Source organism: Galleria mellonella, unplaced genomic scaffold (assembly GCF_026898425.1).
Source record: "Galleria mellonella isolate WM207_F2 unplaced genomic scaffold, CSIRO_AGI_GalMel_v1 utg132, whole genome shotgun sequence".
NCBI lineage: Eukaryota > Metazoa > Arthropoda > Insecta > Lepidoptera > Pyralidae > Galleria > Galleria mellonella.
The window spans coordinates 5124091-5138499 of NW_026441989.1; the positions used below are offsets into that span (position 1 = coordinate 5124091).

At 30.0% G+C, this 14409-nt stretch overlaps 2 protein-coding genes across 3 annotated transcripts; both read left to right on the forward strand.

Moving 5' to 3' along the window:
• The first annotated feature begins 6289 nt into the window (after nucleotides 1–6289).
• On the forward strand, nucleotides 6290–8887 carry LOC113518121 (probable elongation factor 1-delta). 2 transcript variants are annotated; one of them, XM_026902890.3, is made up of 7 exons: nucleotides 6290–6447; nucleotides 6740–6829; nucleotides 7051–7140; nucleotides 7304–7498; nucleotides 7581–7722; nucleotides 7900–8141; nucleotides 8798–8887. In XM_026902890.3, exons 2-7 carry the CDS (start codon nucleotides 6743–6745, stop codon nucleotides 8834–8836), a joined length of 795 nt encoding a protein of 264 aa, XP_026758691.2. In that variant the 5' UTR covers nucleotides 6290–6447; nucleotides 6740–6742; the 3' UTR covers nucleotides 8837–8887. The 2 variants fall into 2 exon arrangements, with proteins under 2 accessions (XP_026758691.2, XP_026758692.2); XM_026902891.3 differs by lacking the exon at nucleotides 7051–7140.
• Nucleotides 8888–9656: 769 nt separating this feature from the next.
• On the forward strand, nucleotides 9657–12672 carry LOC113518169 (cytoplasmic tRNA 2-thiolation protein 2). The gene is made up of 4 exons (XM_026902952.3): nucleotides 9657–10101; nucleotides 10182–10549; nucleotides 11551–11823; nucleotides 12206–12672. Exons 1-4 carry the CDS (start codon nucleotides 9834–9836, stop codon nucleotides 12461–12463), a joined length of 1167 nt encoding a protein of 388 aa, XP_026758753.1. The 5' UTR covers nucleotides 9657–9833; the 3' UTR covers nucleotides 12464–12672.
• Nucleotides 12673–14409: the final 1737 nt, after the last annotated feature.

A 14409-nucleotide genomic window follows, 5' to 3' on the forward strand; every position in this document is an offset into this window, starting at 1 on the left:
ACCATAAGAGTTCCTTTATCCTAGGCACTTTAGGCACGGAATCCTAAAAACCGGTCACATGCGAGTTGATATTTTTGTGCGAATCTACGTTTGCTGATGACATTTAATTCACAAATTTACAAATATACTAGGTTTATGCCGCGGCTTCAGCCACGTGAATCAATATATAAAGTATCCAATGTGCTAAGATATAACCTACGAGTGTCCTAAATATCATCATATTTTTGTATAAAAGAGTCATCATGTAGTAAAACATCCATCCATCCTTCGTTATATATTAATATTAATAGGATGAAAATGTAACTGTCGCAACGCAAAGCATGGGTATTATCCATTGAAAATACATATAGCTATCAATTTATTTAGCGTCTAATAAGGTATGTTAAAAGCAGTTTAAATTATATTACAAACTGATCATTTTCAACCAATGTCATAAACGTGCTATCAGCATTATACAATAAGTTACTCATTTATTTTTTATTCTATTTATTTTTATGTTTTATTTAAATTTCTAAATAACGTTTTGGTGGTGATAATATACATCATAAAGAAACTAAATTAATCTGAGCAAATACCTTAGAAACATCCTGCCACGTTGGTATGTATTTAGCTAGCAATGTTTACCACGTTATGTTGTCAAAAGACTAACTATCCAATATGATATAACAAGACTGATATATCTCGCAATAAGAAAACTAACTAATGATATATGTATCTCGTAAAATCCTCTGCAACGTTTGATTCTAATATGCTGAACAAAATATGAACATGTCGAGTACTATATTCCCAATGGTAATAATCAACAAGTAACTCTAACTACTCCATTAAGGATTGTACTCTATGCCTACGTAGTATTTTTTTATATTAAAAACAATATTTAAAATAGTAGGTATTAAAAAATAGATATAAAGTCGCTTACGCTTTTATCACCATGCTATCATATATGTACTCTAAAATACTTGTAAGTACCTATTGTCTAAAACATTCCCTCTAAAACATCCTAAGCTAATGCTAAGCAGACCACATCTGCTGTACTAACTGGAAATGTATATATTCTTCTCAAAAACTCTGTTATAGATAGATATTTAAAGAAGTTAATTTGTTTTGCCGCTAACTAAATAGTTCTAAATACTCTCTTTCGTTCAAATTGTTTCTTACATAGCAATCTAGTTTTTAAAGTCGGTTATTAAAGTAACAAATATAAATTTGTGAAAAAATAGACGTTATTTATGAATGTGGAGGAAGCGAAAGAGGTCTATTCTAAGCAAAGTATTTAGCGTTCCATGTTTCCTAAACCTCCTGAAATTAAATAAAATTTTAACACATGCGCCTTTTCAAAGGGTCAGTCCCCCCCCCCTCCTTAACTTGGAAAATAGTCTTAAATACATCAATTCATACAAATCGATCTCATCGATTTATCCGAAACTTTATAAATAAATAGGATTAGTAGTACGCTATCAAAATCCTGAATTCAAGTGAGCGCTATGATTCACTTATAAACTAGGTCCCAATTTTAATGGTTTTCTTTAGTCACTGCACTCGTTGACAAGCAGTAAATGAGTATAATTAAACTGCTTGGTGGTAACTGGTAACTAACAAGCTCAAAATTTAAACAACCTAAATCAGAGAATGGCTTTAAAAAAATTGTATACGTAGAAATCGCTATCCCGCTCTTGTTTTGCCACAAAGTATTTGTGCTTGCATGGCTGTGGTTCAATTTGTAGTGAGATATAGCAGTGCAATTACAAACTACAAGTACATAATATTTTAATTCTCAACGCAACGCGTATAGGTTACTACAGGCAGCATGTACTCTATGATGTCCCTTATAATTTTCATATATGTAAGCAAAAACCACTTTTCATTTATTTATTATAGAAAATAAATTACTCGCTACAGCAAACACAAGTTTAATATTATGGACAAAAAACGTAAAATAGAGGGAGACATTGTACAAGACTCGTTTGTTTGTACACCTCTGTCCTATTCATGTTTCTACCGTGAAGCAGTTCTGTTTGCATGGCTGTGTTTCGGTTTAAAGGGTGGGATATGGCAGTGAATTTACAAGGTATAATAAAATAACATATGAGTCCTCAGGAATAGCAACGCATGGGGGCTATCATGGGCGAAACAGTATACTCAGTTATGTCTATGATACTTCTCATATCTATAGGCGACGGTTACCAGTTTCCATCAAGTGGGCCCTCAACTTGATTGCCATTCTAAGTTTCGTAAAAAAAAACATAAATTAAAAAAAAACCTTATTCATGTATATTCAAGATACTCTTAACTTTCCTTTCCAAAGATATTTTTGAAACTCAAAAAAGTGCATGTGTAAGACTTATATTAAATATTGAGTTTATTTATTTAGATACTTTCTGTAAAAAATTGTTTTAGACCCTTGTAATTAATTCTAGCACACTTTAATCTAATTTTTAAATTAAGCCAAAGGATGCTCATTTTTTTCCCCGTACTTCCCCAATTCCTACTTAATGTCGGCAAAAATACTTTTCTCAACATTACACATCATACTAAAATAATGTTTCCTTCTTAATAGAAGACATAAATAATATACATTTATTCGTAATCGAATAAATGTATATTATTTATGTCTTGTACCTTTAAAATTTTTCTACCGGCTAATATTAGTTCTTATTCTATTCTAGAATATTGTTCTGTGCCCTTTAATCTTTTAATGTAATTTCATTTTTTAACTTTCCATTGATTAACGAAATTATTACGCCTTATGATGACCACAGCCAAATAAGTGTTACCTATGTTCCTGTGATAATTAAAGTAATCATCAACTCTAAAGTTTCATCAGTTTGCACTAAAGTGACCTAAAGACCTAAACAAAAGTTAAGAAAAGTACACAGGACATATATGGTAATCACTGATCTTGCTTCATTTCATCCATGTGAAATTGGTTAGTATCTCATGCATGCTCACCAATTCGGAGACTGTATAATCTCTCTTTCCATGATATCCGATCATAATTGTCATGTGTTTCATGCAAAATGCAGATATACAGATCTACATACTTATATACAGATTTGCATTAATGTAATTTATATCATGAACAGCACTCAAATATTTTATAACCATTGTAGGAGTGCATGAACTCATCCATTGCATTACTATTTCAGTTATAGACAATCTTAATACGAATCTCGGACATTGTAGCGAGCGGCTCAAGAGCGCGCATGCTTATTTAACTTCCAAGAATTGTTTAAATGACCGGTGAAAGCCACACAAACAGGTGTGTAATACATTATGGATATGGGTAGATATGGTACCATTTTACGAAACACTTTTAAATTAAGCCCGCCCTAAAGATACCTACCAGACTGATTTAACTATAACCTCAACTCGTGGCTTTATCTGCTACTTTTAGTTTTCCTTATCAATTATTCCATAATAACAATTCGAACCAATTTCTACTTTCTTATTACTATTATTAGGGTTTAAAATTATAAATATCTAAATGATATCGTTAACTTTTGTAAGCAGCAATAGATATGTTAGAAGTACCTACTATCTTTAATATCTGAATAAGATATTTTTTTTTTCTATTTAACCATAATTCAAATTCCAGCTAATATTTAAATTAGAGGCAACATATTCTATGATCAAGGTTTTACTTGGCTAGCAGAACACTTTTAAAATAACAAATCAGGAATATTTAAAAATCTTCAATTGTTTTTGAAAATCTACAGATAGTTGCGGCGTTATCATACATATGAACATGTAAAATATAAAAAAAATTATTTTATTTTTAAATATTTATTACCTTTAAAAATTGTATTTAGTCTTGAAAATATTTTGTACTGTTTATGGGTATTGAATATCGATTGATATCACAGTATTACAAAATTATTGCGCAGAAACAAGGAAGTCTGTAAATAACAACAATCTGTACCAACCTGTTTATAAATGTGCTGTTTTTTTTTTATATGTTAATTTTATTAAATTTAAAATTAAATAAATCGTTTGTTTTCAGTTTTCATTTAAAAATCTATAATTATCGACTTATCTAAAAAGATTCATTTCGAACATATTCCACCTAGGAAAAAGATGTGAGAGTTTGAGAAAATTTTGCAAATCAAATATATACTTAAAATAAATTATTAGACTCCCACAAGAAAGAAAAGTAAATAATAGTTTTATATAAAATTAATAACTATGTCATGTCAAGTAGATTAGCTTATTAATAGGTCTTAAAAAGGTACCTCTTGTGGTTTTTATTAAGGCTGACTTTATGACAACATCATCACGGTTAGAGTATGTCTGAATTACACTTCCTAACAACCAAACACTGGGAGCAGTATCCTCATCTTTAACTATTACAAAGTTATATATTTTTCCTAACATTCATCCATTTAGGGCGACTTTGTAACTCTGCTAAATATTGTTATTTTCATTGACGTCAAAATTGTTGCTTTGATCATGTTAGTCTCAGCTAAATCTGTTAAGGAGTTGCCTATCAAAAAATGACCTGTCTTAATAGCACAATTGCTTACTAAATACTAGAGGAACAAAATCTCAGATGCTTTACTGTATATCATCTCTCGGTCAAATGCATTTTGTTAGATAAACAGCATTTATATATTATATATATATATATATATATATATATATATATATATATATATATATATATATATATATATATATATATATATATATATATATATATATATATATATATATATATATATATATATATATATATTTTTTTTTAACGATATTAATGACCTATCAAATGCACTATGCTAACACGCGCAGACATCAAAATACAGATTGATGTGATTCCGTAAAAATCATCATCATCATATCAGCTTTTAGCCGTCCACTGCTAAACATAAGTCTCTACCTTGAGGGATGTTTGCCAGTAGTTGCCACACTTGGCAGGTAGATTGGCAATAGCAGTTAGGCTTTAGAAATGTTAGGCTTTAGAAGTGGCCTATTCTATGTCGGAACTACATGGCTTACTACACTTATAAATAATACATATAAATAAATAAAAATATTTATAACCTAACTAATACTTAATTATAAACATTTTTGTCATTTTTTATGACTCACCGTCCAATTCGGAATGCTCTTTCAACTGAGAAGAACGAGCTAGAAACAGTTGTTTTTTTTTTCAAATACATAAAAGTTGAGTTTACAAAAAAGAAAGTGAATTGATAAAATAAATCTTACAAACTTTATACTGATAAAAAGTACAATCAATCACATTATTCTTAAATAGACCAGTTCCTACTAAAAAGCACCCGTTCACGAGTATGACAGATGAGCCAGCTACCGTTGTGTTTAGCCATATTATAAGGAGTCTAACGAGTCGGCCCACCACGACGCCACCAGTTTGGGCACTATAGTGAGCACAATTTGTCTCAAGATACTTGATTGTTTAAAATATCGATACCAAAGAAAATGAATGAAGATGTCGGTAGGCACCACCCTGACGGACATATGTTAACCAAATAGGTAACAAGAGCCAAAATCAAAATACTCGTAATCGTCAAGCGTGTATAAAGATAAAAGATTGTTTTTTGTGAAGGAAACGAAAGATGTCTGCTTAAATCGAAGCATTTGGCGTTCCAGTGTTTCTGCCTACCCTAATGAGAAACAGGCGTGACAGATATGTATGTATATATTAAGAACAGTACCTTTCGTCATGATCATGGCAACATTGTCGCGTCGTGTCAATCTATGTCAAACGTGTCATGAAACATGTATTGTACAGGGTTCCCAACTTCAAAATGTTTCTCAGTTTAGGAGTAAAACAATTGAATTAGGATTTTAAGAAACACAATAACAAAGATTAATAATATTAACTTACCAAAATATATGCCATATTTCGGTAAGTTAATATTATTAATCACATTTACAGAAACAATTTTCAACGTTTCTGATTATTTAAAGTTTTTTGATTGCGGACTAAAACATTCATTATGCTATATTATTCTTATTAAGTCTAAATCACAATAATTTAAGATTATGATGCCTAAAAATGTAGCTGAAAAATTCCAGAAAAAAATATGAAGAACGTGCAAAGTTTTAATACATTAATATGCAACGTATACCATGATTAACGTTTTAGTTCACTAGCACAGCACTTTTTAAATAATCAATCAGAACTTTGAAAAATATTAAACTGTTTTGAAAATTAACACTTAACTGTGACATTGCTACATTTCGGTAAGCTAAAAATATGAATGCTCTTAAAGGTACTTCGACACACACACACGTAGTTTGAGGTAAATATTATTAGGTGTAAGCAACCCTGCCATCGTGGACTAATGCCATAATTGTCTCTTACTCTTTCTTTCTTATTCGAAATACCGTTCTTTGAGTACGGTTTATTTTTTAATATTCAACAAGTAATTTTTTCACACTTTGTGTGTTTCAATTAATTTGAAAACGCTAAAAAAGTTCAATTCCGTAAGTTTTGATTCAAATTATCAATTTTTACATTCTTCTTTTAATTTTTCTTCATACACCTAACCTCTAATCTCAATTTCTTAGTCTTTGAATATTTTTGTTTATTTGAGAGCATTCATTTTAATAAATTAAATACTAAACAATGTACTATATATTTCACTTGAAAGTTTGCCTGTAGACTCATAACTTTATTATGTACTTTGGAATGAATACGTGTCTTCTATAACATTGTACCAAGGCTAATAGATGTAAAACTTTAGAAACAAATTATTGAAAGATTTTTTTATTTCAGAAAATGTCTGCATTGGCTTATGAAAAAGTATGGTTAGACAAAACTATCTACAATGATGCAGAGCGGAATTATTACGAGTCCCTGTCAAAGGCTAGTAAAATTAACAATTAAACATTCATAAAATTTAAAAATTCTCCATCTATTAATTAATTAATATCAAGGTATAAATTACTACCCTAGAGTCCACCGAGCAAGCAAAATTTATATGGGCCTATATAAATACTGAAAGTGAAAATTCTTTTGATTCAATATCATAGTAGTTGATATATACTTAATGTAATAAAATAATAACAAAATACATAATTTTGTAGGTTCGAGTTACACCACTTGCATTAACTCAGTCTTCTTTGGCCAATGAAGTTGCAAAGGCTAGGCAGCACATCAAAAACTCTCTTGAATGTGTGAGTAAAATATTTTTTCTTTTATTTGCAATTCACACATTGTAGTTTTGGCTGTATTAACAGTAGACAGATATTTCCAAGAGTATAAATTGATGTGCTTAGTTAATGTTCAATTTATTATTACCACTGTCATAGTATACTAATAATTCTGATAATGTTTTAGATGGATAGTGTTGCTACTTTAGCTGGAGTTCCAAACACAGAATTGACCAATAAAGTGAAGTCCCTAGAAAAAGAAAATAGTGACCTTAAAAAAGCTATTGATGACTTACGCAACTTAGTGATCAGTCTACAAGCTCGAGTTGAAACATTGGAAGTGAACAACAGTTCAAAACCCACATTGACCTCTGCAGCTAAAGTAAGTATAAAAACAAATGACACTTTTATTTGTAGATGTGTTCTAATTTGTAATCTGTTAATATAAATTTGTCAATCTCTAGCCTCAACCACCACCAGCTGCAGCATCCCAAGATTCTGATGATGGTGTAGATCTGTTTGGATCTGATGATGAAGAAGAGAGTGCTGAGGCTACAAAACTAAGAGAGGAACGTCTAGCTGCATATAATGCAAAAAAAGCTAAAAGTATGTAATATATCATAACAGTAGTATAAGTAATTTACTTTTACTTGTCTTGCCTACAAAGAAAACATTATTAGTTCTTATTTTTTTACCTGATATTTACTAGAAATTTAATAATTCTTATGTTACGCTGATTATGATAACTTTATAATTTTTTATAGAAATCTTTTTTTGTTACAGAACCTGCACTAATTGCTAAATCTAACATAATTTTGGATGTAAAGCCCTGGGATGATGAAACAGACATGGCAGAAATAGAGAAGGCAGTCAGAAACATTGCCACAGATGGTCTACTATGGGGTGCAGCCAAACTAGTTCCATTGGCCTATGGTATACACAAGCTCCAAATTTCTTGTGTTGTAGAAGATGATAAGGTCTCTGTAGATTGGCTCACTGAGGAAATTGAAAAGATTCAAGATTATGTAAGTTATATTGTCCATTGAATACTTAATTTATTCTAACAATTATATATATAATAAATATCCCAGTAATAATAAATTGCTGTGATAATTACTAGTCCTTGGTCAATATCCATCTATTTATAATGTTGTTATATTGTAATGTTATATTATTTTTTGACATAATTATTTTATACTATGTACAATGACAAACATGTTAACTACTTATTTAATGAAAAAGGGCCATCCTACACTCATGGTAATTAGAAATTTTACTTGACTACTACCAATACTTAACATGCTTTCTGAAAGAAAATATATTGACTACAAAGTAATACATATATTGATCTTGTTCTATGTAAGACACTTAATCTATTAATAAAAACAAAGTTAGAAATTAATGAATTCTTCGAAATATGATTTTAATAACCAAAGTGGCAATATGTTAGCAAAAGTTTCAACCATTTCATCTGTAACACCCAATCCCAACTATAGCAGTCTGTTTCAATAGAACTTAATGAAAAGTCATAAATACTCTCTAAATAAAATTAGGATATTGGAATAATATAGTTAATATATGTTTTAAATACAAGTGATTTTGCCAATTTACATTATGTATATTCACAGTATACCTTGAATTTTTTTATATCGAGTATAATAGTATGTATATTTATTTACAGGTTCAAAGCATTGATATTGCTGCCTTCAACAAAGTTTAACAAAGAGTGAAAAAAATGTTACAGTTGAATAATAAAAATAATAGCAATAAATTCAGTCCCCTTTTATTTTACAATAGGAATTATAAGAATAAAGTCTAAATAAAAGTGGTGCTTACACACTTTCCTTTGTATAAATGAATTATGAATCCGTAAATACTACCAAAATGACGAAATATCCTTTTTCCTTCCCATTACATTCCATTGCCCATTAAGGCAACTCTTCATAGTTCTCATAAATTTATTCGCATTTAACCTCGGATACGAGAATCGGCAAAACACACGCTGTTATGCTCCCTCTGACTCGCACACATAGTTATCAACAGAAATTAAACGGATATCTGGCAAATTTTATTCCTAAAATCATCTTTAGTAAATAAATCTTTACGAAATAATAATAATATTACAGCTTATAAATACAATTACTTTTATAAAATGATAGAAGAACAAAAATTTGCAAAGTTCCTACAAATAGATTTAGATCCACAAATAAAAAACACCATTTCAATTTAAAAACGAAACTACTGAACCGTTTTTAATGAAATTTCTATGGACCAGTCTGCGTCATATCAAAAAATACTATGGCTCCATCAAAACTCCGTTGATTTTACCAATGTCAAAGATAGAAGAAACACTGCAATTTTATCGGTGATGTGATATGATTTCCTTGTAGTAAAACAATTGCATTGTGTCAAATTTATATACTTCTAGGACCGTAGGTACTAATCTTAATCTATGGAGTAGTTAATTTATATACTGTTCACCAACTTGGCGTCGAATTGACATCAAACTGTCAAAATTGTGACAGATAAGACGCTGTACCTATTAGTTTCTCTAATCTATGAACTGTACCTAATTTTTTTAAAGTTTAGAACACGTTTTAAGAATGTTTTCTTAGTTTAAACAGATTTCAATAAATATTTTTTTTTTGCAATAAATAAGTGTCTTGAACCGTTGCTCCTAGAACTTGGATATCCTTTTAGTAAATACCAAGAACATAATGTCAAAATGCAAAAAATGTGAAGCTCCTGGGACAATAGTCTTAAGGAAAAAAGACTTGTATTGTGATAGTTGTTTTTTAAATAACATCAACCATAAATTTCGTTCTGTAATTGGCAAAAATAAAATACTTTCTAAGAATGAAAATATTTTGTTGTGTTTATCGGGCGGAACAGCATCAACCACCTTAATGGATATGGTTCATTATGGAATATCATTAGATAGCCATAAAAAACTTAGAGTTAATCCATATGCTCTTCACATAATAGGCAAGCCTAGTTCAACTTTACAATTTTATTGATAAGTATTTTGTGTTTTTTACAAACTATAAATAAAATTTAATTTTCAGGGCCAGGAAATGAAGATAATGTGCAAGTAGCAAACTCAGTAATTAAATCATGTAAACATTATGGTTTTGATCTATATATCATACATATAGCAGAATATGTTCATGATTGTACTAGTCTCATAAAGAATGTTAATGCTATGCCAGAAACTGATAGTATTTCATCAAATACTTTCAATGAGATTCTAAATGGTATGCCGCCAACGGCACAAAATGATTTTATATTGAAAGTAAAGCAAAATTTATATGTCAAATGTGCTAAAGAGCTATCTTGTAAATTTATTTTTACTGCTGAAACAACAACAACATTAGCTATTAATTTGTTATCAAACTTAACAGTTGGACGAGGATCACAGGTTCAAAATGACATAGTAAGTAATTTTTTTTATATATATTAAATGTATTTTATACTTGTAAGATACTTCCAGCATTAATAAATTAAAAATATTTGCTAATAGTAGTCAACATATCTCAGTATATTAATTCTTAAAATCTAATCAATCTAAATATATGATTGAATTGAGTACTTGATTCTTAAAAAATAGAATTATTTGTTATTTATAATGCTGATAAAAAGTTAATTCATTACCTTATTTATCCTCAATGGCATACAATTTTTTTTTATGTAGTATTTAAAATTATTAAATAATTGTTTTATTTTTAATTAGTTTATATTTATTGTTGTTTACGATACTGTTGTAAGATATAGACCCTCCATAGGATATTGATCTCTACCTATCTTCCTCTCTCTCCTATATTATTCTATATTCCTCTGCTCTCTATCTTGAATAACCTTAAGCTCCTTCAAACATGCTATCAATTTAATCATCAGCTCATCATTAGTTAGGTCTTTAACTTTCCTTTTGATACTTTCTACCTCTTGGTATGTTATTATCCACATGTTATTAAGGCATGCAACATTTCCAGTTCATATCCACTCTAGTTTTCCAGATTGTATTAGATCAACTATTAAGTTTGTTTCATGTTGAATTTCTTCACTGCAATTTTATTGGTTTTTCTAATATTTTAAATGCTCATTTCTGTTATTTTTTGGCAAGTACTTATTTTTTTTAATTTCATTTTGTTAGTTAACATCCAAGTTTGACATCCAAACAACAGGTAGCAGGAAAAAGATAAAAATATCGGCTACTTTTTAACCTGGTCATATGCATGTGTATGGTTTGGTCATGGCTAAAAACTATATAGTCCGATATAAAAACTGTTGTCTAAGTGATGATGTATATCGTTAAAATATATTATGAATTTATTTAGTAATAGTAATACTTTTAAATAGATTGTAATTTCAACTAGTGTATTTATGTCATATTACATTCATAACTTAGATTATTGTTAATCAATTCAATTTTTCTAGGGCTTTTGTGATAAAAGAGATAAAGAAGTAACTATATTAAGACCAATGAAGGAAATTAGTAAAGAAGAATTAAACCAATACATTTCTATAAAAAAAATAATGCCTGTGCATAATTGTAATATGCTTGATAATAGTTTACAGTCAGTAATATCAACATTTGTAACTGATCTACAAGAGAATTTTCAATCAACTGTGTCATCAGTTTGTAAGACTGCAGACAAAATAGGTGTTCATGATGATAGCAAATATGATAGTAGATGTGTCCTTTGTAAAGTAAGTAGTTACCTAGTTCTTTTAAAAATCCTTATTATTTTATCAATTCTAATATAATAATCGAAGACATGAATGAATGAAGGTGAGATATGTCCCATATTTGAATTTTCAGTGGTTCATCTACAGTGGTGCACACTTTCATAACTTATTATTACACTCAATTACTATAACTTATAGTTGTTAGTATGCACATAATATCAGATTTTTACTAATATATGTATGGAATGGAATACATATAATAGCAAAAATTGTTACGTAAACATATTATAGTTAACATAGTAAATAAATTTTTATACTTACAGGATAATTAAATAATAAATCAATTAAATCAGTCATCAATGAAAATAAAATTGTTATAATGAAATGAATAATTTTTTTTCAGAATGTCTTCAATAATAGTGGATCCAAAATTTCTGCTCTTGAAGCAACTGTCTACTCTAGACTAGTTTCTTCAAAAAAAAGAGAAGATAATAATGAATTTCATGACAATAGTCTAATAGAGCAAACATCTTTATCAATGTTTCCTTACATTAACAAAAACCTGTGCTATGGCTGCAGTAGAATATACTCAGAAATGACTCTATGTGATTTACCTGATGTTGTAAAAGTTCATTTACAAATGTCAGACAAATCAAAATAGTTTATTAACAGTTTAGTGAACCCTTTTTTGTAATATGGAAGTTACAAGAATAATGCGCGTGCAAGATTCTTGGCAGAGGAACAACGACAATAGAATTACAAAATATGCAGGCGTTGCAGGTCAAAGGATAAATGAACCCGGCAGTAAATAAATCAAATACAATTATTGTGATGCTCTTACGCTATTATATTATTTATAACACCAGAAAACTTTTTTTTTATTAAGAACTAATTCACAATGACAGCCCACTTAAGCAGGTAGAATTGCAACCTACTGGGGGGAAAGGGATTGTTAGTAATGGAGACTGAGAATCCCATTGCTAGCAATATACCCAACCAGGTCGACCTCCACGCGGTTCTCCCTGGAAACTATCATGGTTAATTCCTGATGAATTCACCATGATGGGCTAACTGATCTGTTTTCATTCTCATCTATCACCCTTCATTGGTGCTCCGTTAGCGCAGGCGGGGTTACCATACCATTTTCACCCATCAAAAAAAAAATTGCAACCTACTTGTATAGTGATTGGTATCTAAACTGACATTTCACAAGACCCATCTAATGGAAGGTCCATTAGGTTTAATAACCACCTCTAAAGGTAATTGTTATACATGAGTAATAATAATAAATGGGGATCCATTGCTAGCAATATAAGATGCATTACTAACAATGTAGGGTACGTTACTAGCAATGTGAGATCAGTCGTCACACTCAACATAGTCCTTCTTGGAAACCATCGTGGTTCAATTGATGCACTAACAGCATAGGTGAGGTTACCATTGCATAGTTAATAATTTTCTATTTTACCCTGGTGATAAAACCGCAATCATCAAAAATTGCTTATATAAAGCGAAGAATGATAGGTGAGAACAAACAGCAGGTCAGTTAGCGTGTCGTGATGAGTACACTTGAAATTCAGCACGATAGTTTACAGGGGGACCATGTCGAGATATTGACTTGACAGGGTATATTACTAGCATTAGTATTGATAGCCTGCATTTCTAACAATCCCTTTCTCCTCCACGCAAGCGAGGTTCCCCTGAGTTTACCATTCCATTATGATAATGGAATGGTAAACTCAGGGACATAACTCAGACACGAGCCAAAAAAGTACATTTACTAAATTAACCCAACCAAGAGCGAAACCGAACCCTCATTTACGCAAAGTTACGTGTATATTACTACGCCACAATAGATAGTCAAAATAAGAATAGAGAAAGAAGACTACTTATCCTATCAACATATGCCGGTCGCGGGTACAAACTAAACTATAAAAAGGAAAGATTTGTTTGTAATGCATAAACTCTACCAATTTTAAAAATTCTTTCCCCTCTTTAGATAACTACATTATTAGTAACATGCTCTTAAAACATCATCAAAAACATAACTGCGGATACCAACCGGCCTGCCAACTGAGATGTTCAACAGTGAACAGTTAACGATTGATATAATGATGAGCATGCGCTGTATTTTTGTGTTTTTTTTTTTTAAAAACCATACAAATTCGAGGAGGTTCACTAGTAAGTAATACTCCCCTTATGAGGCTAATGTTTAACAGTGGACAGTTTACGTCTGAAATGATGATAAATACTCATAAGACAAAAGAAAATGTAAATATTAATAACTTTGTATTTTTTATAATTTATTCATAAACTATAAAAAGGAAAAAATCTTAATTTAGACAATATTTTTCGGGTGTAAATTCTCTTTTAAGGAAGTTCTACCACTATGAAACTGAACATCCCCAAATAAGTCGGTTGAAAAACAACAAAAAAAATTAAGCCTCCATAGGTTTGTATATATTAACACAATGCGTTCATTTGTCACGTTAAAATTGCTCAAAATTTGTCTTTTTTGAATTTTCGTTTTACTAAATTTGTCTTAATATATAGTAGGAACAAATGATTTTCAACCGAAAAGGAGGTACTCAATTCTGTTATTTTTTT

Coding starts and splice junctions, on each gene's coding strand:
- LOC113518121 (XM_026902890.3), top strand. CDS start 6,743: ATGTCTGCATTGGCTTATGAAAAAGTATGGTTAGACAAAACTATCTAC. Junction 7,723..7,899: donor TAATGCAAAAAAAGCTAAAA/GTATGTAATATA, acceptor TTTTTGTTACAG/AACCTGCACTAATTGCTAAA. Junction 8,142..8,797: donor TTGAAAAGATTCAAGATTAT/GTAAGTTATATT, acceptor ATTTATTTACAG/GTTCAAAGCATTGATATTGC.
- LOC113518169 (XM_026902952.3), top strand. CDS start 9,834: ATGTCAAAATGCAAAAAATGTGAAGCTCCTGGGACAATAGTCTTAAGG. Junction 10,550..11,550: donor CACAGGTTCAAAATGACATA/GTAAGTAATTTT, acceptor CAATTTTTCTAG/GGCTTTTGTGATAAAAGAGA. Junction 11,824..12,205: donor GTAGATGTGTCCTTTGTAAA/GTAAGTAGTTAC, acceptor ATTTTTTTTCAG/AATGTCTTCAATAATAGTGG.